The 25,769-nt window shown below is 43.9% G+C and overlaps 1 protein-coding gene across 2 annotated transcripts in view; it reads right to left on the bottom strand.

Moving 5' to 3' along the window:
- The window catches only part of Rbbp5 (retinoblastoma binding protein 5), a 35,535-nt gene extending 10,739 nt beyond the window's left edge, over positions 1–24,796 (bottom strand). Inside the window, exons 1-13 of one of the 2 annotated variants that reach the window (XM_077626860.1) lie at positions 24,686–24,796; positions 24,043–24,068; positions 22,175–22,347; positions 20,829–20,969; positions 18,682–18,769; positions 18,528–18,599; positions 17,155–17,264; positions 16,928–17,047; positions 15,221–15,374; positions 8,264–8,335; positions 7,938–8,122; positions 7,501–7,597; positions 1,594–1,699 (exon numbers count right to left, since the gene is read on the bottom strand). In XM_077626860.1, coding sequence (XP_077482986.1) covers positions 1,594–1,699; positions 7,501–7,597; positions 7,938–8,122; positions 8,264–8,335; positions 15,221–15,374; positions 16,928–17,047; positions 17,155–17,264; positions 18,528–18,599; positions 18,682–18,769; positions 20,829–20,969; positions 22,175–22,347; positions 24,043–24,068; positions 24,686–24,761 — 1,420 coding nt within the window. In that variant the 5' untranslated portion in view covers positions 24,762–24,796. Of the gene's footprint in view, positions 1–1,593; positions 1,700–7,500; positions 7,598–7,937; positions 8,123–8,263; positions 8,336–15,220; positions 15,375–16,927; positions 17,048–17,154; positions 17,265–18,527; positions 18,600–18,681; positions 18,770–20,828; positions 20,970–22,174; positions 22,348–24,042; positions 24,069–24,319; positions 24,501–24,685 lie in introns of those variants that run through there. The other variant, XM_077626862.1, reaches the window with a different exon arrangement.
- Positions 24,797–25,769: the final 973 nt, after the last annotated feature.

The raw sequence follows: 25,769 nt of genomic DNA, 5'->3' as shown, positions 1-25,769 counted from the left end.
CTGGATGGAGCTGTCCTCAGTGTCTCTATAATGCTGCTGGAAACAGTTCAACTGGCACACTATAAAGCACAAGTTTGCCAGTACATGCCCAAAGAAAAAGGCTGTAAGGTGCAGAGAGTATCCTCAAAAAAGCTGTCAGGATCAGTGCAATCATTCTGTCTTTAAAGCCATTTTGCAGCTAATTTGTAGTCAGGATGTTTAAACAAGAACTAGACCAAGAAACCATACCATGTAATTGGAAAACATGAATTCCGTATTCAATATTTCACATGACAACACTCTTTCAATCACCAAGCCCATGCGCTTGCCGTAGAATCTCGATGATGCCATCCCTGTTGATACGAATTTTGTGATTAAATAAATTTGCAAAATGCCCTGGCCAAAATGCACTGTGGGCAATGGCCGAAATTTGGATTTAACGAAAAATCGATAATACTGAGTGAGCCACTACCACACCCCAGAGCACAACAAAGTACTTGGTGCTTGTACATTGGCAATGCTACGTTTGCCGCAAGCAGTGAGCGACGGCACGCAGCCGACATACCGCTGATACCACGAGTCAGTGGTGGCACGCAGCTCTAAGGAAACACCAAAAACCAAAAACATGCCAGCGTAAAATCTGCATTAGAATTTTGTTCATTTTGGATGATGCAAATTTTTGTATGATACAAGTGATCCCTTGAGATTCATATCATCGATATTCTATTGTATAAGCAAGCATAACTACTAAAGCTGCTTTGCAGCTTCATGACTGCTACAGAGCAAACACTGCTAAAGATTAATAATTAAATTAAGCAAAAGGAAGAAGTAACACAGACAGGCCACAATCAATAACAGTTAATGTGTACTGCATTTTTTTTTTTTGCACATCAAAGTTAACCTGCTACTCATGATAACTATAGGGCCCTGCTACTAAAATTTAGAGAATAAGTGAGGCTTGGACTTGTAAATATAGGTTTTATGGATCTCTAAGTCATTACTATAACTGCGTTGCAGGAGTAATGTCTCTAAGCGTGCATAACAATGAACACCAAAATTCAGCAGCAAGGGCTACGCCAAACTTGCAACGGAATGAAAGAAAAGTATTTCCATTAAACAACTTCTAACTGGCAGACATAGCTAATTGTCCAACATAATGTCTCCGACATTCCCTTGCCAAAACAAAAGCTGTCCTTGTATATAATGCAATGTCCCAACATGAATGAACCTAACACAACATAAATAATGAAACCATGGACAATCACATGATACCATTATTGCATCATAATGCAAGTATGAACACAGCACACTCGGTAAACAGTAACTTTTGAATTCAAGTCTACAGAGTGTGCCGAATGAGCATGGTTCTCAGTTCTGGTCACAAACGCAAGGCCACAGAAAAGGGCAAATTATGTTACTCAAAAGCAAACAACTGGCATCAAAAATGAAGAGGTCAGGAATCCATCTTTTAGCTCAATCCACTGTCATCTAACAATCTCCTTTCTTGCAGGAGAAGTACTTCCAATCAAAAGTGAATGTCATCACAGTAAGGGTCAAATGTGCATGTGCGAACACTCTCTGTAACACATGAAATGTACATGGCAGGATTTCTACCCCCAACTGGAGCGTCCTTAAGCTCAATGTCATAGGTCTTGGGTTTCTTCTTCTTCGGTGAGTCTCCTTGAGAACTAGGTCGTTTTGTCCCATGCTCTTCAGTGGACTGAAAGACAGCAATGCACTGGTATCACCTTTGAGCAGATCAAAAGCTTGCAATGAAAGCAATAAAAATGGAGTTAAGCAGGGAGTTCATAATTACAATTTTGACTGTTCCTAGTTAATTTCTTTGCAATAATCTTTCCAAGCAAGCTGAAGAGTTTAAACACAGCAATGAACACTGCAATTTAATGCATGGAAGCACTAAGCAAACATAAGTTGCAACCAGCAAAGCACTCAGAGCAGCTGAAAATGGTCATTACTATAAAAAAAAAAATTATGGAATACCAGTTCTGCTAAAGTTTACTATAGCTGTTGTAGCTCTGGCACAATACTGTACGTTGTCTATAGACTATAATCAAAGTACAGTGAAAGCTCGTTAATTCGACTTCCATTAATTCGGAAAATCGGATAACTCGACCTTGGCGCCTGGTCCCTACAATTATGTATAGGAGTCTATGGGATCAAACTCTCGTTAATTCGGATGGATTCCACCCCACCTCGGATAATTCAGACGATTTCGGGCAGCCACCGAGGATCGATAACGAAAATACGGCAAACACGGCACTAAAGTGATACCCAAATGCAGCATCGCCATTGACATCAATTAATAAACTTGGCCAATCCAATCTGATTGGCTCGACTTGTGGCTGGGTGGGCACTTTTCCTTGTTTTTTTCACGTGTCGACGTTATCGACGGGGCCATTTTGTCGCTTTGTTGCTGTCGGTGCGCTACATCCTTGCACGCTGTTTTGCCGAGGATCGCTGGATTTAGCGCGGCTCAGTTATTGAGCTTTATCAGTGCTTTTCTGTTGTGCGCCCGTGTCACTGCATTCTCCGCCGATGGCAACACCGGCAAAATGGCCGAAGTGCGAGGCCAAGGACTTGGCTAAAGTGTAAATTTTGCGGGCTCTGAAGGACGGGCTCTCAACAAGAAGCCATGAAGAATTACGACATGAAAAGAAGTACCCTGAGCACGTATGTGAAAAATGAAGAACAGATTCTTCAGGCGTTCGAAAGTGAGAAGTTCCGAGCGTCACGAAAGCATCTGCGAACAGCAGCTCATCCAGAGTTGGAAGAGGCTTTGCTTCGGTGGGTGGTCAACTCGCGAAATACAAACCTGCCATTCAGTGGACCCCTCATCATGGCGCAAGCCGAGAGGTTTGCACTGATGATGCATATCGATGCTTTCAAAGCATCGGAAGGGTGGTGTGCGTGCTTCAGAGAGCGACATGGCCTCGTTTTTAAGACTGTGTGCGGCAAAGGAGGTGCTGTCAACGAAGACGTTGCCAACGACTGGAAGAACACTCAGCTGCTCGAACACATCGCTCCCTATGATCCAAATGATTTATTTAATGCTGATGAAACAGCACTTTTCTTTAAGGCTTTGCCAGACAAGACTGTGACCATGAAAAGAGATTCATACATCGCTGGCAAAAAAAGCAAGGAACGCGTCACCATTCTTTTAGCCGCCAACATGACAGGGACAGAGCACTTGCTGCTTGTCATCATTGGAAAGGCACGACAGCCACGGTGCTTTAAGAACATGCCAGCTCTTCCAGTGGAATACCGAGCGAATAGAAAGGCCTGGATGACGTCAGAAATTTTTCGAGGCTGGATGCAGAAGCTAGACCGACAGTTTTCCACAAACAACCGCAAAGTGTTAATGGTGCTGGGCAATTGCAGTGCGCATAACAGTGTCACCAGACTGGACAACATAGAAGTTGTTTTCTTGCCGCCGAACACAACATCGGCCCTCCAACCGATAGACCAAGACATAATTCAGTATGTCAAGACCAAATACCACAGGTGCATGCTGGAACGTATGCTCCTGTGCCATGAAGTCGGCAGCAGTACGACATGAATCTTTTGAGCGCGGTCAACATTCTTGCCTACGTTTGGCACAACACGCCCGCGCACGTCGTCGCTAACTGTTTTAGACACAGCGGCTTCGTTGTGCGTGAGCCTGGCGATGATGCAGTGGCCGAAGTGTCACTAGACGACAATGGAGATGACTGCCAGGATTTCGGAGGACTTCTGCCGGATGCAGTGACACTCGCTGATTACGTCGGCATTGATGACTGCGTTGTTACAGCAGGCTCTCTTACCGATGAAGAAATTGTCAGCGACATGCTGCACGGCGAAGAGTGAGGAAGAGGAGCCACAAGAGGAGCAGCCTCGGCCCCCTCGCACAGTGAAGGAAGCAGCGGAGGCCCTCGCTGTGTTGGAAGAATTTTGTTGGGACACTGCAGACAGCATGCGAGCTGCTAAGCACCTGGAAGCACTTAGAAAATTTTTATCCGTGCGGGTTTCTGCGCAAAAGCAGACGAGCATCCTCAATTACTTTGCTCAGTAAAGGTATGCTGATGAAAGTCGTGCATTTATTGTTTTTGTTGCCCACTCGATAATTCGGACATCAGTTAATTCGGACATAATTTACGGTCCCTAGAAGTCCGAATTAACGAGCTTTTACTGTACTATCGGGGACAGAAATGCCCAGGACGCACGAGCAGCAGCAAAAAAATGTCTCGCAGGCGGTGCTATATTTTTGTACTGTCATATCCATTCCAGCCAGAAGGGGGGGACATCTGAGAATGTCTCCGGAACAGTGCTCAATCCTTCGACATGATATGCAAAGCAATGCTCCAGCAGCCCATAGCTGCTGGTTAAAATCCAAAATGAAATGCAGGTTGCCAACGCCTCATCAGTGCCGGCATTGGAAAGGGCACTAGGTTGTCGGCTCATTGCGTAGGCTCCTTCTCACACCAAGTCCGAAGGAGGCAGAGCAAGACACTTCCAGAAGAGCACCCCTTGGTCCGCAAAATGGACGCGCATTCTCGTACCAACAAGCGACTCTGGTGACACAGCAATGCACTTGAGCCAGCGGCTGCGCGTCCTGGGCACTTCTGTCCCCGATAGTCAGTGTTGTAGGCGTTACCGAAAAAAAGTAACTAAGTACGTTACTCGTTACGCTAAAAAAAAAAAACGCGTTACCGCCCTACGTTACCTACAAAAAAAGGTAATGCGTTACCATCACCGTTACCGAAAAAAAGTAGCGCACGTTACTTTCCCGTTACTTCATAGCCATACATTTTAATCAGGGCGTCTTCGCCTTAAGAACTCACGATAAGGATTACATAAACCTCATATTTCACCTAAAGCTTCTAGCCCGAACAATGATTTTACTCGAAATCCTGATTTAAAGAGAAAACTTTGCACAAATGTGCAGGAGCTCAGAAATGTTATAGTGGCCTAAATATTGTAATCAGGGAGTAATTACTAATTGGAATCCACCCAAGCTCAGCCAAATGGCTACAAAGAAAGCTATACAGCTTTCTCAGCCGTTTGGCTGCGATTGGGTGGATACCAATTAGTAATTACTCCCTTATTACAAATCTACTCCACCTTGGGGGTTTCCCCTAAACATTTGACCAACAGTGGCCTAAAGTTGCCTGTAGAGTTACATGTGACGGCTTCTATCTCTGTGGCACATGGTGAAGCCATTGTCTGAATGCGGCATTAAACCCAAACTCACACTTCATCCTCAACTATAACTTCACAAATAAAACTTCACTGAACTCTCAACAAGTTTACTGTAATTCTGAAAAATGTGATGTTTAAAAATGCTCGGCATGCTTCCACTCTTTAAAGAGTTGTGTGTGTGTGACTGGTTTCAGAAGGGGAGGCAAGTGAAGGCAAGTGCGTGGATGCGTGTTCGTGCACGTGCTTTATGGCTGTTGTGTGTGTGTTTTTTTTAGTTGGGTGCATCGTCAAGGGCAGGTGTTTTCTGGTATACATGCGAGCTGCAACAAGGGTCATCGAGAGCACCTGTACATTTTGCTTATTTGCGACATCACTTTATGTGCACAGCGCATTTTTTTTTCTTAGAAAAGGAGCTGAGTCGGGGACAATTGGAAGGAAAAGTAACTAGTAACGTGACACGTCACGTCACCGAAAAATGTTAACGTAAGTACGTTACCCGTTACAGTTCCCAAATGGTAACAAGTACGTTACTAAGTTACCGGAAAAGGTAACGCGTTATTGGTAACGCCATTACTTGTAATGCGTTACCACCAACACTGCCGATAGTACATCAGGAAATGGTTGCCAATGCTGGCTGCCCTACAAGCTGTGCACCTTACAAGTAATATTGCAACACATTTTCTCTTTTATTTGATCAGAAGTATAAACAGGCTCCTAAGTAAGACGACTACAAGGTGGGCCCTCTATTCTTGTGTCCAATTCAGTAGGAAGTAAGGAATAACTGAATATCGAAGCAGGCAAGAACATAGACCAAGCTGGCATTATAATAAAATAAAACCTTGTTATTTCGGATTTCAAGGGACCAGAAAAAAATGTCCCAATTATTCTAAAGTTGAATTATCGAATGGTTCCACAAGGTTGCAAAAACCATAGTGCCCTTGTGGTAAAGCATCCACCACACAATCGAGTTGCTGGGTTCGATCTCCAGTGCCACAGAGTACCCATCCGTTTCCTAATCAGTACAAGATTTCCCCCTGCCTTATGTGAAAACACATTCTTATCAGAGTAAATTAGGTTTGTGAAAAATATGACTATGGTCTCCTAGTTTTGAGACGAAAACTGCGCAGCAAAGTTGGTTTCTCGCAGTTACGGCAAAAGCTCTACTTTGTGCCCTCAGATTGTAATCAAACTGCCTTTGTGAGCCCGTCAGCATGCAAGAGCAAGAGTGCACTAAGTAGGCTCGAGAAAAGATATCTGGACGATCGCTTGCCGTACCAGTTGTGCCTCGAGACAACTAACCTTAGGTAGTTAGTGTGAATTAACTAATACGAGACCTGCTGCATCCAAATAAAGGAGAGTAGCGCCATAGATACAGTAAAGGCTCGTTAATGTTCGAATTAATAAATGATGCCAAAAAAACTAACAAGAACCACTTGGATCGCAGTAAATTTATTTGGTGAAAGATTGGGCAATGATTGACTGCTTTTGAGATAACAACGACACGACAATGACTAATTTTAGCGGCGGGGGACCACCGCTACTACATCACACACATCACAAGCAACTGCGTTGCACGTGAAGAGCCTTCATCGCACAAGCAGCGAATGGCATGTGACGAGCGTGCAGTTTTGGCTCACTGAAAGAATGGTAGAACCACGCGAACAGCAACGCTCATCAGCACCGAAGCTGCGAGGAAAAAAAAATAGGGACAAAAAAGACTAGCGAGACATGCCAATCAGCATCCCAATGGCACGTGGCTGGTCTCTGTTGGCTGCCTGAAGCGGGCAGAAAAAAAAGCTCAGAAAAGCAAAGCCGAAACTATGCGGTGTGACCGTTCTTGGAGACGGGTCCATCCACTCATCGTCACGTACGCACGCCATTGCACACATGTCATGAGATGCGCAAGCAACTCTACAGTATGGAATCCAGGTTAGGACTATCTGGATTATCACTATACTGCAGCGGTCATATCTGGACGTGGCTTCCATTTGGGAGCCCATTTAAATTAACTGGTCCGGGATCCGTAGCGTCCGAATTATTGAGCATGCGACACCATAGACTTACATGGCCATTGGCAGGGACTGGCCGGCAGTTCAAATTATCCGGTTTTACGAATTTACAGAGTTCGAATTAATGAGCTTTAGCTGTATATACATGGGCAATCACCAGGGCCTGATTAGCATTAATGAGGTTTTATTGCACAGAACACGATGTGGTGTGTCACCCCTAATACAAAGACAAGCGTTCCAATTATGACACTGTATGCATGGGCTCAGAGTACCCAGAACCCTTAAACATTAATTCACAAAATAAGTCAAGTCTCACCGGTTCTGGTGGCTGCCCCCAGCCTTCTTCAGGCTCATCTATTTCTGGCGATATGGGAAGATACAACAGCGCACGTGGATCTTCACCTTCTTCATCACTGAAAAACGGCAGCAGACAAAAACTTACTTAGTATTCTGAAAAAGCAGCGCTAACAGAGCCAACATTCACGGCAAGAAAAGTTGTAGAGATTGTATTGACATATTCTACCTTTGCTTCTTTAGAACTGTGGCTGATACCACTGGCACTTTTTAAATATAGGAAGGCTTTGCTCATTGCTTAGTTGCAAATCAGTGACATTTGACCATAAATCTAAGAGCTGCAATCAGATCGTTCTGCCAGCTCAAGTTCTCAATCAGCATGCAAGTTCAACTTTCAGATATGAAAAAAAAAAAACACAGTAAGTTAAACAACTGCATCACATTCCTTTAAGTTCTCACCTGCTGCAAAATGCAACTATCGGTTCAACTGTTTCGACATCAACTTCTGCATCTTCTTCTTCCTTCTCCGTGTGTTGTGGGGGACTTGCATCTTCATCCTCAAGGTCAAACTCACTCTCACGCTCCTCATACTCCACATTCTCATCCAGTTCCTTGAAGTCAGGAGCAAATGCACTCCAGTTCTCCTGTTTGTTGAAAAAAAAGAAAAGAAAACTTGAAAGTGGCAAGATGGCCACCTCCGTTCAGAATCTGAGCAAGAGCTGAAATTATCAGTCATTTTTAAAAATAGTTTCAGCAACTCGATTCAACAAGAAAGAGGCACTGACCACTTGTGGCTGAGCCCAAATAGACACGACTCCACTAGATATGGATGCTATAATGGGCCGCACAGGATGCCACTGGAACAAGGAAAAGGAAAAACAATGAGAGTTACATACACAATCAAAAAGCCTTATCCTATTTGTACTTACAAGATTTACTCTGTACTCAAAGGACACTCAATTTACTAAAAACATTCCCAAGATATAAGCACAACGGTGATTTTTAATTAATGTACACCCGGACTCGAGGGTACACCAAGCAATATCTTTTAAAGTTTTGCAAGGTCAATGAAATACAGTCAAGGTTCATAGATTACTGGCCACCAAGTGCTAAGTTAAACACAGTCATAAGTGTAGATACACCGAATGGTCCTTTGCTCTAGCATTACACAAACATATAGCAACGATAACCTCCTGGTAAGCACAACTCTGCTATTTACCTACGCAGTGTCCCCTGTTACGTATGCACAGTAAACATGCTTTTTGTATTTAAAAAAAAATGGACTTCTGTTCCAGATGATGTTTAAAGCACCCTGAGGAATTAATTAGTGAAACTGCCGTATGACACAGAGGTGTTTCAAACTAAATGAATGTCTGAAGGTGCTTTGTTTTATCTATTAACCTAGACAGAATAACTGCAGCAAATTCAGAGTCCTGCAACTGACCTTCAATAACAAAAACAAAACGGATATCTGCAGGATGCACACCCTGCAAACCAAAACGAATTCCCAGCCAAAATAAGATTCGCTTAGAAATTACTCTTATTCGAATTTCTACAATTGCTGTGCAAACTGCTCCAAATGAGCCCAAAAGCACTGCTCACACCCAGCATAAAACAATGCCATCAAATTTGAAAGCTGGCTTGCCCTCAAAGGGAAGGCCAAGAGGCACACATTTTCCAGACCACACTTCAACAGTGATGCACCAACTTTAATGATGAAACTGCAATGCCAGCAAGTGAGGAAATGTAGAGGAAAAAAGAAAACTGTGCACACAGGAAGCATGAAGAATAATACTACGCATGCTAATTATTACACACTCCAAGAAGGTTCAAAACAGTTCTTAAAACTGAATAGTTTTTCCCACTGCAATAGACAAAATGTAGCATTTTCTACCTCACTTTCCATCTCAGGTACTGAACAAAAAGTGATTTTGCTCAGCACGTACCCAAGTTTTTTGTCTGGCCAAAAAAAAACTTACTGCAATAACACATTTGCCTGAATGGGAAATGCATCAATGACAATTAAAGAGCTGGCAACGCATGTCTTTAAAATTTTCTCTTGCTCCTGTAAATGCTAGGGCTGCTTTCTGAGAATGCTTACTTCACGGTTTGGTGCAAGACGTCAGTTAACAGCAGTTGCTTAGCAAGCAGCTGCATGGCAGAATAACCAGTACGGCACAACTGGGTAATAATGAATCCGATCAGAGGCAAAAAGAGAGACAAGCCATGATTTGCACAAATTGTATTTTTTTAACCAAAAGATTAATACTGAACACCTGCCATTCGGTTGCCCCCTATCTCAGCTTTCAATGAATTTATAGCAGCACCACCGGTCTCACGCAGCACAGGTAGCAGCATACTGGTTGGGCCCCCTCTTCGCACTGGAGCCAGTGAAAGTCTGTTCCTGCTGGCTCAAGACAGCACATCAAACCCTGGCACTACTGCCAATAAATCAGCCGATGTTTGCCTCATCCCCGCCTCACACTGGTTGACGCGACAAATTCAACCGGCGTTCCAAATTTTTATGGTTTGGTCAATCAGGATCCTCATGTCAACCGCGGCTTATGCATAGAAACATTAATAAAATGTTGTACACCAAAAGCAAAGCGCTTTCATATGAAACAAACATATGTAGAAATACCAGGTGTTTCAGGGAAGGTGATCACTAATTTTTAAAAATAAGGGTTTTGAGGTAACGAGAAGCACTTTGTGGCATAGTAATATGAGTGCTGGCGGATGTCAAAAAACAGGCGAATCATCTTAAAGGGACACTGAGGAGAAATTGAAGTTGGCTTGTATCGATAGAATACCAGCTCCTGATCACAAAAACGCCACTCTTACTGAAAACAAAGCTCTTGTAAGGTAGAAAACAGCAAGAACCAAAATACAGGTATCGCCGCCACAGGCCAATCTCGCAAGTACAAGCGTGATGACGTCATGGGACAAGAGACGCCACCTTGGAGGAATTTTCCTGCCTACAGTAAACTCTCAGTTGTACGAACGTCGGTTTATTGAATATTTCAGAATAACGAACTTTTTAAAAATCCCCGGCAGTTTTCTTATAGATTCTATGCATAAAGGTTTCACTTAAACGAATATCGGAACAGTCAATATTTCAGTTTAACGAACTCGCTCAGAGGACCAAGGTTTATTTTTCCGATCAGTTCAAAGAAGTTTTGCGCATTGCACTGCAGGCGCAACCGATGCCCGCCCTCATCAAACCGTCGCTTCAGCGGCAGTGTAACGTCGCTGGCGCTACAGCGCCCCTGGGGCAAAGCGGCGGCGCGGAAGACGAACGGCAATGAGGCATGGCCTACAAGATCCTCTGCGTGAAACGAGCGTACGTGTGATCTCAAAGGCCATGAACAAAGTAACATCGCTGGTGCTTACAGCGCCGCCAGGGCAAAGCGGCGATCTGCCACACGACAAACCACGTGATGTGTTTTTCTTTTCCTACTGGCTAGTCCTGGCATGGCCGTTGTCTTTCTTTCCAGTCTCGTCGGTTCCGCGTGTGCACACAAACAACCCACGTGGTGCGTTTTTCATCGGCTCCGTTCAGCCTTCCAGTTTTAAGTAACAACGGCAATTTGCATGGCCACTTTCGAGATGAGTGCAACGAAATGGGAGCGGTTGTCTCTCTCGGACAAGCTGGAAATCCTTCAGCGCCTGGACAACTGTCAAAGGCAAGTGGATGTTGCGAAGGACTATGGAATTGCACCGTCAACGTTGTCAACGATTGTGAAACAAAAATCGAAGCTTGAAGGAGAAACTTCGATGAATCCCGCCAGGAAACGACTCTGCATGGGGTACTTCAAAGAAGTGGATAATGCCGTTGTGGTATGGCTTCGCGACCTACGATCCCAAAACATTCCAGTGTCCGGCCCGATGATACAGGGCAAAGCGAAGGAATTCGCTCTTCTTCTGGACGTTCGCGGCTTCGACGCAAGCAGTGGATGGCTTACACGATTTCGGGATAGGCATGGGATCGCGTGGAAAATGATTTGCGGCGAAAGCAAGGATGCCGACCAAGAGGCAGCGAGAACCTGGAGGGATGAAAAACTTCGCGATGTCATTATCGGATATTCACCTGACGACGTTTACAACGCGGATGAGACTGGCATGTTTTATCACTCTTCCAAGCAAGACAATGGCTTTCAAGGACGACAGTTGCATAGGCGGGAAGCAGTCAAAGGTTAGAGTTACTTTGCTCTTGTGCTGCAACGCCAGTGGCACCCACAAGCTCAAGCCGCTAGTGATAGGGAAATACGTGAAACCACGATGTTTTAAAGGTCTCCCCTCACTGCCATGTATCTATAAAAGCAACCAGAAGGCATGGATGACCAGGAATATATTGAGAAAATGGCTCCTGACCCTGAACGAAGAAATGAGGAAGGCAAAGAGAAACATTCTTCTGATAGTGGACAATTGCTCAGCCCTCCTTCTTGATGTGCATTTCAGCAATGTGCGTGTCGAATACCTTCCGCCTAACTGCACGGCTGTGCATCAACCGCTCAACCTAAGCATCATTCAAAACTTGAAGGTGGAGTACCGACGGCAGCTGGTTCAGTGGATTTGATCAATCTGAGGGTTGGCAGCAATGCCTCCATCAATGTCAGGCAGGCAGCCAAGATGGTGACAGGCCCCTGGTGGTCAGTAACTCCGGCTACCATTAGAAACTGCTGGCAGAAATCTGGCCTTTCCCCCCTGAGCAATGAATGCGAGCCTGAGGAACAGCGCGACGAGATGATAGACTCCGCGATGTGAACAGAGATCTGTCATCAGCTGGAGGTCGATAGCAATAGTACTTCGTTTGAAGACTATGCACAGTGTGACAGTGCACTGATTACCTGTGCTGGACAGACTGATCTGGAGATTGTTTCCAGTGATCATCCTGAAGAAGAGTGCGACGAAGAAGAGGCAACTGCAGAGCCAGTTTCAAGCCCTATAACTCTTGCTGAGGTTGTAGGGTACATTAGAAAGTTGAGAGACATTGTGTCTCAACAGCAAGCTGTGCCAGAAGAAGTGTACAAAAACATTGACTCTTTGGACAGTTTTGTTACTTCATGTGCTCTAAAAGTACAAGTGCAGAAGAAGATTACAGATTTTTTTCAAAATGAGAAAGGCAGCATTATAACTGTTATGCACCTTTTACTTGTTGATATGTATAAATTCCATTTCACACATTTTTAACACTATGTATGCCATGTCTTTTGCTCCATGAACTGCACTTCAAACTTTTGACTCTGTATGCAATGTCTTATGTTGGTCTAGTAAATATTCAGTTTAGTGAACTTTCTGTTAAGTGAACTATTTCCTTCGGTCCCTTGAAGTTCACTCAAGTGAGAGTTCGCTGTACATGGTGGCCACGAATCTCTGAGGCTGACAAAGGACGGTTGCGCGGTTCAATACTGAAGTAAGAGGCTGACAAAGGACGGTTGCACGGTTCAATACTGAAGTAAGTTTTGTTTTAAAACCGATAGTGCACTTTTATCCCACAAGGAAGACAGACGAAAGACAACCTGAATGTTGGAAGCAAAGAAAATGCGCGCGCGCACGCTGCACAGCGACGTCACGTCGCCCAAAGCGAGACCCTCTATACTCCAACTGCGCTTGACCACCGACGCATTCGGCAGCTTCGGCGCACTCCGATCGCACTGGCGGAGACTTGGAGCATGTCTCTATTTCGCGCTGAGTGCGCCAGCCGCCGCCGGCCCGGCCAGACCGATTCGGCTCCGCGGCGAGGTGCATGTTGTGATGTCATTCAATAGCTTCGGCAGCTGGGTGGAGCTGTTCTTTTCAAGCTCTCGGCTAATTTAATCCATTCGCAGTACACATCTGAAGGTACATGCAAGTGGGCGAGAGAGCCCGATCCAGTGGACCCCGTACCTCCGGAAACACACAGAAGCCATTGAAGTGTCGTGCGTCGGCTTTACTTTCAAGCCGCAAACTTTTAAACGCGAGCACCCTTGAGCACCCATCCGTTTTTTGTGGCAAAATATAAATAACCTGGCCCTTGCAACCGTGGAAGACCTCGACGCCGCCTGCTGCACCGTGCAACCGCGCCGTTCAAGGAATCACAATCAGTTGGCCCCAAAGCCCCGGCCAGCCTCTGATGGGCGCGACGCGCCTACCTTGTCCTGGCCCCTCGAGACTCCCTGCACTGGGGTTATGATATTTAATTTGCAACGGCTGCTCACGGCGGAAGGGGTAAATGACCCACCGGCGCCTAACCTAACCGTGCTCCCTCGAAACGGTCGCACGCTCTGTGGGGCTGAGGTCGCTGAAATGCAGGCCGGAGTTTTTGCGAGAACCCCATTGTGGGGTTTGGGAACGGGATCTATCGTAACACTGGCAAGACACCGGCGCAAACGTAAATGAAGCAACGGTAGCGACCCCGATTGATGCCTTCAATGTGCGGCGGTGGCACCTTTCATTTAGGCTGCTGTTAGACCGCACCGCTAGCTTCCAGAGATCACGGAGTCTGCATTTAAGTCACGTTTCACGTCACTCCGTCCTATGATGTCATAAGAGTGCGCCGTGACGTCATAAGAGTTCCCGAGTTTTAATCGGAGCGGCGGGAAAAACTTTTTCAAGTTCGAATCCAAATTTGTTTGAAATAAATGCATCTTTCTCTCCCGCACAAGCGGCAACAAAGCTATGAAATGCCGAACTATCAGATTTTGCTAACAAAAAAAATTTGATAGAGTTCTCCTCACTGTCCCTTTAACTAGCTAAGTGATTAAATAAATTCTAATATTTAACATTTTAACTATTTCCAATAAGCACCTGACTGCAATTAGAGATTTGTAGCTGGCCGTTAGTAGCCATATCAGTTTTTAGAATTTCGAAAACGCCATTACTCTCTCCGCTGTGGCACAACAGAATTTGGCTGTTTCGACTAGTTACGACCACTAGAGGGGTTGCTTTGCCTGCATACTTTTCGAAAGTGCATGTATTTTAGCACGATGTAGCCAAATTTTGTTGTGCCACAGCAGCGAGAGTAATGGCGTTTTCGAAATTCTAAAAACTGATAAGGCTACTATTAACGACCTACTACAAATCTCTAATTGCAGTCAGGTGCCTATTGGTATTAGTTAAAAAGTTAACTATTAGAATTTAGTTAATCACTTAGCTAATTAAGACGATTCACCTGTTTTTTGACGTCCGCCAACGCTGGCATTACTATGCCGGAAAAAGCTTCTGTTTACCTCAAAAACCCTATTTTTAAACACGAGCGATCACCTTTCCTGAAACACCTGGTACAATTTGGCTAGGTTATGCACACATCCACTGAAGATGTGGTACATAGAATGGCTAGCTTAACGCGCTCTAAACAAAATAATAAAGATGGGCACTTGAAAGCACACATACAAGGACACTGTGATACAGCTCATGAGTACAACAAACCATGACAAAAATTGAGATTTGTTTCACCATCCAAACAATTCAATCCAGAGAAGCATTAAGTTTATTTGCCATATATAACAGGCAGATTTCTCTTTTCGTTATTCACCCTCTCCTTCATACTAAGAGCAATACCAGCTATGTACTTCCCTCCTAAGAAATAGACGGCTTCATCAGCAGTAAAGCACGAGACCATAATGTTCATGACCAGGCTAGAGAATCTGTGAAAACAAGAGCAGTAAACTCTTGACACCTATGTACAATTAGACACCGTATTTCAGCAGCCAGTGAAAATAAACAACTCGACCTCTATACAGATTTCGCATAAGTGGACTCACCACAACGTCAAGCAGTAGTTCCCCCTTTGTACCATGCAGGATCTTGACCAAGTTCCCAATGCTCTTTTCCCAGATGTACAGTGCGTGCTGTCTTGCAGAACCAGCACAAATGTACTCCCCATCTCCCGAGAAGCAGCACTTCTTCCACATGGTTCTGAAATGCAAGTGCAAAAACCTCAGGCTTTTAATTTTCCAAAGATGTACAATTGAAAAACAATGGTGGCAGGTATAAAGAGCACTTCTGGTAACTTGAACCAAGGCTTAAAAAGAATAAGCTATACGTCGTTTGAGAATGATGCTGCAATGCTATAGTTGGTGGCTTATTTTTAATTGCCTAATTAAAAACTCGAAGGTGCCCAAAAACTTGTTCAAATTACATAGAACTTGAATCGTGAGTGCAGTTTTAACATAGCCGATGTTGATGAGACCGAAATGGCAGTTCAAATATATACTGGTAGCTCAAATTAAGCAAGTTCAAATTAAAGAAATTTCACTGCGGTTAAAGATACCCAATGAAGAAACAGCCGAATATATATCAGAGAGCAGAAAAAAATGTTGCAAACCACCCAGAGAAGCCCCTTTAGAAAAGGGACCCACTAGAGAACCTCCATTTTATAAGAGGGACTATGCTTCGGGGCTTTTTCACAGAATGAGAAACAGAAAAGGAAATTCTACTTAAAAAGCCTTCAAAAACAGTTGTTTTTGAAGGCTTTTTAAGTAGTCTGACAATGCATGCTCTTAAATGTTCATTACGTCTATGCGTAAGATGAGAATTCAAACACCAAGTGCACAACACAAGCTGTCATGAACTTCGCTGTCTTTGATCAAAAGGAAATCGCAATGTTGCAAATGCTAACAGAACACACAAAACTGTTTGCCAAGGCATGCTATGCTACAGGACATGAAAAAAATATGAGTACTGGCCTCTACTTTCAGTTTCAAGGAGTGACAAGAGTGCAATCAAGGAAGAGTGCACTAAAATCCTTTTGCCACGGTGCCTTAGTGACCCAAGCCTGAATACAGCACAGCAGCAGCAGCTTGATTACATCCACTAATGAAGAAAAGCCTCTCTTAAAGCTCTCAAAGTATCCCATCTCACGCAAGCCACAGCCAACGAACCCCCCCCCCCCCAAAAAAGTTGGATCTCATCTCTCCCTGCGACTTTAGGCTGCACCTAGTTGCATTTACCTTCCCTCGTAATCAACTCTGTTACTCTAACCAACTATCAGTTATGTTTGCCGCATTATATCTCTCACCAAAGTTCATTCTTTCTTCATAACTTCCGCTATGATATTGTCAACTCAACCCGTTCTCTAGTCTATCTTGCTCTCTTTCTCAGTATTTCCACTCCACAGCTCGCTGCACTTCCCTCAGTATAATACCAAGCCTTCCATAAGCCTCAAAATTTCAGCCTCATAGATGTGGCCTTGAATTTACTGAAATATTTTCTTTCTCCAGTTTTTCATGTCTCTATAGCCAAGAAAGCCTTTTAGATATGGGAAAAGAAGGCAAGACGAAAGCGTTGCTCTCTAGGAGCCGCTAGACATTTGACAGTAGCACACAGCACAAGCATTTTGAAGCAGCAAAAGCAGCAAGAAATACACTGTTCAGCCAGAGAGAAAATGCCTGGCAAACCACAGTAAACAGAACCTCCCAAGCTAAAGAAAAAAACTCCTCAGCAAATGTTTTCAGCAGGACTGCACTCACTTGTTCACCAAGTCTTGTAATTTCTGCAATGGGTCAGGTTCCCCATCCCGACCAAAGGACATCACTTCACTTGCGCTGTAGACTCGAATTATCCGATCAGCTGTATTCACCAAGAAACAGCTGCACAGAATCAGACCGTCTATTACTACATGTTGCATATGCAGGGAATAACAAGAAAAATAAAACAGCAGTGAACAATTTCCCAGAAAAAAAAAACTGCAACATACTCGCCCCGCCTAGCGAATTCAATTGACTTGATTGCTGTGGTATTCGACGTTCCAGTGGTGACTCGAAATGATGCCTTCATAGCAAGGTCCGGGACTGATACAACAAGTATCTGAAATAGAAAGCTATAATGTTTCAAATCCATCTTACCTCTAAATAGGGTATGATGTTTTGCACTTATCAGAAACCCCACACTACATGAGGCCCACAAGGCACTGAGGCCTTCAGTTATGGAGACAGAGAGAGAGCTATAACTTTTATTTTTTTGCTAAAATCATTTCAAATATGGAACTGAAATGTCCTCTGCTAAATCATAGCAACAGTAGAACCCCTCTAAATTAAAGTGACTCGAACTACCAAAAATCTTTACTACATCACTTGCTGGTGATGGCATGGCTGAGAATGCTCTCTGGTAATTAATTGCCTGCTTACTAAGCACAGAGTTGGTTTATAAAAGAAACACTCACAAATACCTTCCATCCTGCTCTTACTATCCCTTTATGTGATAATATTTATTTTCAGTTATCACATTTCATGTTATCACGTTTTCAATTTTGCTTACTTCTTGAGGAAGTACCGCATTTGCACAAAAACAATGTGGCTACGAATATAACGAGAGTTTGAGTTCATGTGAAAACAAGAGTTTCACCTGTACACGGCACCATTTTTCGCAGTCTCAGCGGCGGCACCGCTCATGCAGTGCCGCCACGCCTCCGTTTCTTGCCGCTACTTCCCTGTGCTTTGCGCTGCCGTGCTGCGAATGTTCGCCCTTTTCTTCCCTTGCCTACTCTTCACTGCATTTTTGCTGTCTTTCCTTTCTCAGCGACCCGCGTCTCCTTCTTTCTGCATTCATAGCCAGCTTTAGTTTTTTTTTTTTTTTCCGTGCGCGCCGCGCGCTTTGCCTCACGACCTTAAGAACTTTGGCTTCTCCTGACAGCTTCCGAGCTAGGCGGTAAAGCTACCTCAAAGAGCACCGTTTTACCGTCTTTGGTATATGCATTTACCTCGGAATGTCGGCCTGCCGCGTACCGCGCTGTCATCATTCCGCGGGAGGTACGTCGCCACAGCCAGACGCTCTTTGCTATAGCTGTTTTTTTATATCTTTACTATACAGTCTATGGGAGGCGAAAAGGAACCGCAGTTTCACTTTACTATATCCAAGCTGTTACTCTTCCGAGTTTACTACAGCGGAGTTCTACTATATTGAAAACCTAAAGGCAACAAAAGCATGAGAGTCACCGTAAAAGACTTACTACAAACTTGATGCCCAACGGTGCCACCCAAAAAGGAAGTGGCGCTAATTTTATACACAAAGCTACTCTGTTTTTGCAGCCAGTATAAGGCCACTGATGAAACAATAAAATTACTCTTTTACCTTTCCTTTTGCATTTCCTGTGTAGATATGGCCTCCTCTTCGATCAAATGAAGCAACAATATTTAAATCCGACTGAAATTACAAAGAAAGAAGTAAGCCACATCATCAGGAGGTTGGCTTCGGTTTTTTTTTTTAAGAGTTTAAAAATCATTACCTCATCATCAAGAGGGATAGTAGAGTGAGCACCATCCACGTTAACCAGCACAGCTGCATGCTTAATAGGGCACACCAGAAATGCTTTGCTGCAAAAAGAAATTCAGACATTCTCACCACCTGTCAAGACTCCATGCCAAAAACATCACCCTGTATTATGCTGTGGAAACAAGATAAAACAAGTAACACTTCATATATGTTCCTGCTTAGAAGGGCCATGTTGCAGCAGCCCAACAAGATCACGACCATTTTTGGAGAGGCAATCTGTCGAAATTTCATAGTGTCAATTTACTTGCTGTACTTCATACTCAAAAGAATGCAGGTTATGATGTGGCGACGTTCATTAACACATCACTATTTCAAATGTCAAGCACTCACTCTGACCGACTGTTCGAGAGAATCATTAGCAAGAAACAGAACTACATGTACAAAGATACAACTTCCATCTTTTAAGCCACCATATTTATTTTTATCATTAACTATACCGCTCAGGCCCATAGGCATTGCAAAGAAGGAGTGGTAAAGAAAAATGCACACACAAACAGAGCAGAAAATACAGTAGTCACATAAATATCTTAACTATACCACTCAGGCCCATAGGCATTGCAAAGGAGGAGTGGTAAAGAAAAATGCACACACAAACAGAGCAGAAAATACAGTAGTCACATAAATATCAAATAGCACCCAAGTGTGCAACGTTACCTAATGTTTTAAGGAACGGCCCATGATCGTTAATGCCAACAATTGCTGTAGGAAGATGATTCCAATCGCGTGAGGTTGACGGCAAAACTGATTGGAAGACGCATTTAGTTTTGCATCACTTAATGCAGACTGTGACAATGATCAATGTAATGGAATACATAAAGTGGCTGAGGGATGAAGTGATCATGTAGTACACAATGATGGTACAACTTCTGAAAGAGGGCAATACAAAACACTTTTCTACGCAGTGACAGCCGTGGCAGGCAGAGATTTGTTTTTGTGGTAGTATACTCATTAAACGGCTGTAACTAGCAAGAAGTGTGTGCTTTAGACTAAATGAAAGTTCCACTAGTACTACAGTCGAACCCCGCTACAACGAAATTCACGGGGTGCGCGAAAAATCTCGTTGAAGCGGAAATTTCGAAGTGGTGAAATCAGCCCAAAAAAACTAAGATCTTACTGCATTGTTCAAAAATATCATTTATTTCCAAAAAATTCGGTCATCTTGGCTTGCATCCTTTTAGTGAAGAGCGTTTAGTGGACATCGTTGACAGCGTGCTCTGTGAGATGCACAAGTCCACTGCAACATCTCCCTTTTTCCTGCCGCTGGATGCCGCACTGGTAATTCGTGCCTTATTTTCAAGAGAAAGGAACTTCCGCTTCCTAGACAACGTCGCCATGCTCGTGTTGATTGCAGCGCATAAGCACAAGTGCAAAAAACTGGGGCAAACGTGCTGCTCCTGTTGCCAGGCTGCTGCATCTTTTGGCGAAAGATTGGTTTAGGCTCTGGCTTGGAAGAAAAAGGGAGCTTGCACCCGCACCTTGGCGCAAGGCAGCCAGCTTAACTGTCATCATTACCAAGCAATGGCGGTCTTCATGTGCGTTTGAATGAGTGGATCAATTGGTCCCAGCGAAAGTTTAGTGAAACAAAGCAGCGTGGACCTACGGAAGTACACAGATGGGCGGCGATATGCTTGTTTTATTGTAAGATAGGTTTTTAAACCCAGCTTCGCATAGCCAAAATTTCGTTGAAGCAGAAACGCGCCTCAAAAATGGTTCGTTGTGATGAGAAATTTGTTCCATTACTTTCTATGGCGAGCTGACGGGGAATTGCAAATATTTCGTTGAAGCGACGTTCGTTGTAGCGGCGTTTGACTGTATGCCCTACATGTTCAGTCAAGAGACCTGTTGAACTTGCATCACAATCACTTATAATAAATGCATGCAACTGTCCCCGTTCATGAGACTACATTGTGCAACACTAATGCATTAAGCAAGCACCATTAACACCTCATTCACTATCAGACATTTCAGAAGCGCTAACAATTTGCTATAGCACTGCGGTAGCACTGCAAGGGCACAGTGCCAAGCTCCACCTAGATCTGTATAGACATGGGTGAGCCATAGCAGGCAGAACAGTGCAAAAAATGAAGTTAGCATACTTACTCATTTCTTGGATGAAACTGCACTTTTATTATCGGAGATGGGAACCTGTATTTTTGATCACATTCACCACTCAAGACATCCCAGATGCACACACTGTTGTCTGTTGACGCACTCAGGAGCTTGTGGCCACTTCGACTGAAGCTGGAAATAAAAGACACTGAATCAGACGCTCTGCCTTGCTGTCAGAAAATGAGACACCAACCACTTCTTTGCGAGGTCACTGCCGGCAAATTTTCGACTGTGGAAAGTTGCCACTACATAAAATAAAATGATGATGATGATGAAATAACTTTATTTGCACCCATCAAGAAATCAGAAAGCATAAAAGAAAAAAGAATGTCATTAATCATGAAATGCTTTTAGCTCCCATTCTCGCAAACCCAAGCAAACACCTAATAGGTATCCAGGCGATATGACTCCAATACTGAAGCAGACTTTGTGAAACTTTCCGTCGAAATGGTATGCAGCTTGGTGCATGCTAAAGCTACCAGCACACAGTGAGCAGAAGTGCAATGCACAGGCCTTCAAAGGTACTCAAGTGAGAGTAAAGATCAGGTTACTGGCGGCAACATGTAACATTGCATTTGCTGCGGCGAATCCCTCTCCACATCGCTCACAAGCCACAGTGCCAGCCGACATGGAAGCGATTCACATATTAGAGTATCTCACTTTCACGCTGCCATAGTCATCGCTTTGTAACATGGGTTGGCTGCAACATGCATCTAATCCTTTAACCTTTCTCTTAACTTTTGTCGATTCATTGTGCTTGTGGGTGACCCAGCTTAAGGCTAAACAATGAACAGAAGCAGCCGCACTTGTCACACCAGCAGAAGAATGGACTCCAATTAGAAAACCAAGTTTTTCAGGACGGAGCCACCCTAAATTGTACTGCGCCTAGCCTGCAATGCATTTCACGCTTGCACCTACTTTAGACGGTAAGATAGGCTAAAATTTTTTTCAATCAAAATTCTGTTCCTTACGCAGTACCTGCCTTTATTCATTGAACTCTGCTGCCACCTGCAGTGCAGCGCAAAAACTATAGAATTGCTTCAAACCCATGTTGGAAGTTTTAACTGTTTGAATGACATGTATTTGGTACTGCACTGATGCACACAATCTGGCACTGGTAAATGACAGGAACAGCAACTAGTTACAGTAAAAGAGCCGCTGCCTTAAACTGCCAAACACAATGCAACTATCCCACTACAAGATGAGTGCATATGCCATGCTACCATGAAAAAGGTTGAATGGACAATCTAATGCATCTGCACTTTTACAAGGTCAAAGATGCAAGGACTACAGTACTTGCTGCAATTCATACTGCCATTAGAAGAATTCCCACTCACCATAATGAGCAGACTGGATGGACATGAGCACTGATGATTTTGGCAATGCCACGGGTCAGGAAGTCCCAGATGACGAGACGACCATCATTGCACCCGACAGCCAAGAGAGTACCTCGTTTGTTGAAGGCACATGTGACTGCCAAGCTGATGCAGTCCAGTGCTCCATCGAATTCCTACACAGGAGGAAATAGTTAAAAATACACTGCTCTGCAGAAATAAAATTAGTCACTTCTAATGACATTTCATGACAATTTCTATTTACCAAAGAATAACCACTAATTCCAAAACAACTGCCATGGCATTTTAATTAAAATTAGACACATATCTGAATCTATACTTTTTTTACTATTTGATAAAAATAAGTAATGATTACTCTCGGATGCAATCTCACACAGGAATAGAGTAACACACAAATACATGAATTATGATGCACAAATGACTGCTACTGCAATGAACCACGGGCTGTTCATAAAAAATTGCACTATTAGAAAATGCTGCCAATACAAAACTGACAAATAAAAATGCAACAAGGCTTGTGGAGCACCAGCAAGCGTTACATCAGTGAATTGGTTGCCTTTTGCTGCTCAAAAAAGTAACACAAACTTCTGAAGTCCGTATTTATGGTTAACGTAACTTGAAACATATTTTAATGTGATTTCAAATGCTGTGTCCATAAATTAACCCATAAGCACAGTACTTCATAATACAGGCGCCACTTGACTGAAGATGGTCCACTACTAAATGATGAACTTCCCCCAGGTTAAGCTAGAAGTGGTCATTTGAAAGACTAGATCCTTCCTGGCCACTTCTTCAGGACAGGGGCAAATTTGTGAAGCAGCACGTGTTTGTGAATTAAGTGCTGTTTGCCTAAGCACCAGGTAACATCAAAATGTACTATGGGCTACTAACAAATGAAACCGAGAATGGTTGCGATTGTGAGAATTTCCAAATATAATCACCCGCTTCAGTCTGAAAAAATTGAGTCTAGATGCAATAAATAATCTATCAGCAACAGATTGTTAAAAAAAGAATTTAGGAATCTTTTCTCAGCATGGTCGAAGTATTTTGTTCCTTGTTAAGGAACAGTCTGATGTAGCCTTTTCACACTGCCACAAGCGTCAAGGAACTGCACTGTTCTTCAGTACTAAGGGGGCCTTTCAGCAATAAGGAGTCATCCACAACCAATTATCAGGCCTCTGAAAAGTACATATTTCGAGTGGTACTAACGTGACCCGTCTGACCACTTCTAAATATCTTCACAAGTGCTCTTAACTGTTCACAGACAATGTGCAAGACTAAACTTCATTACACTGTCAATAAACTACTTGTATTAAGAAACTACAGGTTGGTTTTTCTAGCCTGCAAATGAAAGGTTACTCTGTAGCCTCGCTACAAAAGATTTCCTGTGAAAAAGCATTGGCCAGGGTAATTTAACATGAACATATACTGTGCACCTGGTTTAACAAGTCACTAACAGGGAATACAGCTGCATAGAAAGTTGTTCAGGCAGCAGGATCTGGTTCACATCTCCCCCTAAAAGCGATCACACTTCACCATAAAACTTCAATTATTTCTATGAACACCGGTACCACACGAGTAGCTTTATAATGGTCGCCGTGGTCGTTGCCAAGATTATCGAGTAAGGTCATACCTTGTAAAACGCAGCACCTGTTATTCAGCATGTTCATCGCTACCGACTGATTCTTAGGGTGAGTTGACCGTGTCATGCAAAAGTGGCCGGCCTCCCATACACGAATTCAACAGCGCTCAACGATAGCTGATATGGTCGTGTGACCGCAGCAGTGTGTTTGACGCGACATTTAAAAACGCTGTTTTGACGTGCTGATAAAGTGAGCAGACCAACAAACCTCTGGGTAGTTCTGGCCGAAGGATTCTGAAAAGCGAAGAAATAACAAACGCACTTTAAGTCTTTCCACTCAAACGCTCTCGTAGTAGTTCATTTTCCACTTGAGCAAATGCCCACACACACTAGCACCACCACAGTTAGCAGCTGCCGTAAAGTCTAGCTAATGCTTGCTGCAGGCTTCTGCCCGCAAGGTAACAAAATGAACATCTAGCACGGTTTAAAGGACGATTTAACTTGTATGCAAGCAGCCATCCCAGGAACTGCTCTTCCGTACTTACCTAACAACTCGAGGTTCATTTCGCCTTGACAGCAGCAGTATAACGTGCACTTACATTACAAACTATCAGATTACGCTTGGTAAGCAAAACTGTAATGTTCTCAACACAGAAATCCAGTCATCTCTTCTGTAACTCACTGTTTATCGACAGACATGCGCCGACGCCACTGACGACCGACTTGACATGCCTCGGCTCGGTAACGTTGTTTACATAGTCAGTTCCGTTTTCGCGAGTACTGGTCGTACAGGTACTGCGTTGCTGCCAAGGCTGCATCCTGTGGCAGGCTATCTGGCGGCTATCTGGTGCGCACACATAAATTCTGTTCTAAAGGAAATGTGCGGTATCAGCTCCGCGTACTGTATTTACCCATATAACTGCAGTTCTTTGGCCCGTTGCATTTACTGCTTCCCATGGCTAGAGTACCATGGCTTCTGGCAGACATCGTGGCTCGTCGCGCTGACAACGTTCCTTTTGTTGCTGGTCAACTGTAAGAAGGAAGGAAGGCCTCAGACGTTGCTGGCACATACCCACTACGGGGGAGTGGCCAAGACACAAACGGTTAATTACTGGATACAGGAAAGTTTTGACGGGAAAAGGAGTGGTAATAGTATGTAGTCTGAGAGATTGGAAGAGGGAAGGAAAGGGGTCCAGTTAACTTGGAGATCAATGACGGGACAATTGCTTAATGTGCATAATAGTACACAATGCCTGTAATGTTTCAATGTCGTACTGATTGAGGGCGGGAAAAAGAAATTAGAATGGGAGTCGCTGCGTTTCTTGAAGAAAATTTTGCACAGCAGAGCGCACACTCCTGTCGCTTCGTCCAAGCAAAGAAGCGCCAATGGAAAGAACAACCGCGGAAGACACAGGCAAGCCCAGTTGATGAAATGGAATCTGCAAAATACTCTTCCTCAAATGAGAAAAGCGGCGGCAGAACTGCAGGAAGTGATCTATTGTCTCAGGTTCGGCACAGAAAGGGCACAGTGGGGAAGCTGCCAGGCCAGATCTGTGAAGGTAGAAATTTAGAAGGGGAACCCGGCAACGCAAGCGCGTGAAAGAGACCTCTAGTCTGCGTGAGCGCCAGTCTTTGCTACTCCAAGGATGCAGAAGATGCTGATATTCGGGAGATGATGTAAGAGCCGAGGCAGCAAATTCCTGAAATATTGTGTAGCTGCGAAACCTCACCGCAGCTGTATATGCACATGGTGGCAGGACAGCAACAATTGGGCCACTGAGAGGCTCTTGCTAAGGAATCTGCAACCTCATTTAAGTGAAAGCCCATGTGACCGGGTACCCAAAGCAACCTTACCGAATTTAGATGGAGCGGAATCAGGAACTTAAAGAGGCGTAATGGCCGAGAGTCAGTGGGTGAGGATAAGGAAGAGCAAATGGACAGAGAGTCTGTCATAACCACGACCTGGGAAACTGTAGATTCTAATTTTCGTAAGGC

This window comes from Amblyomma americanum, chromosome 6 (genome assembly GCF_052857255.1).
Source record: "Amblyomma americanum isolate KBUSLIRL-KWMA chromosome 6, ASM5285725v1, whole genome shotgun sequence".
Classification (NCBI taxonomy): domain Eukaryota; kingdom Metazoa; phylum Arthropoda; class Arachnida; order Ixodida; family Ixodidae; genus Amblyomma; species Amblyomma americanum.
This window is presented reverse-complemented; position numbering and strand designations above follow the sequence as displayed.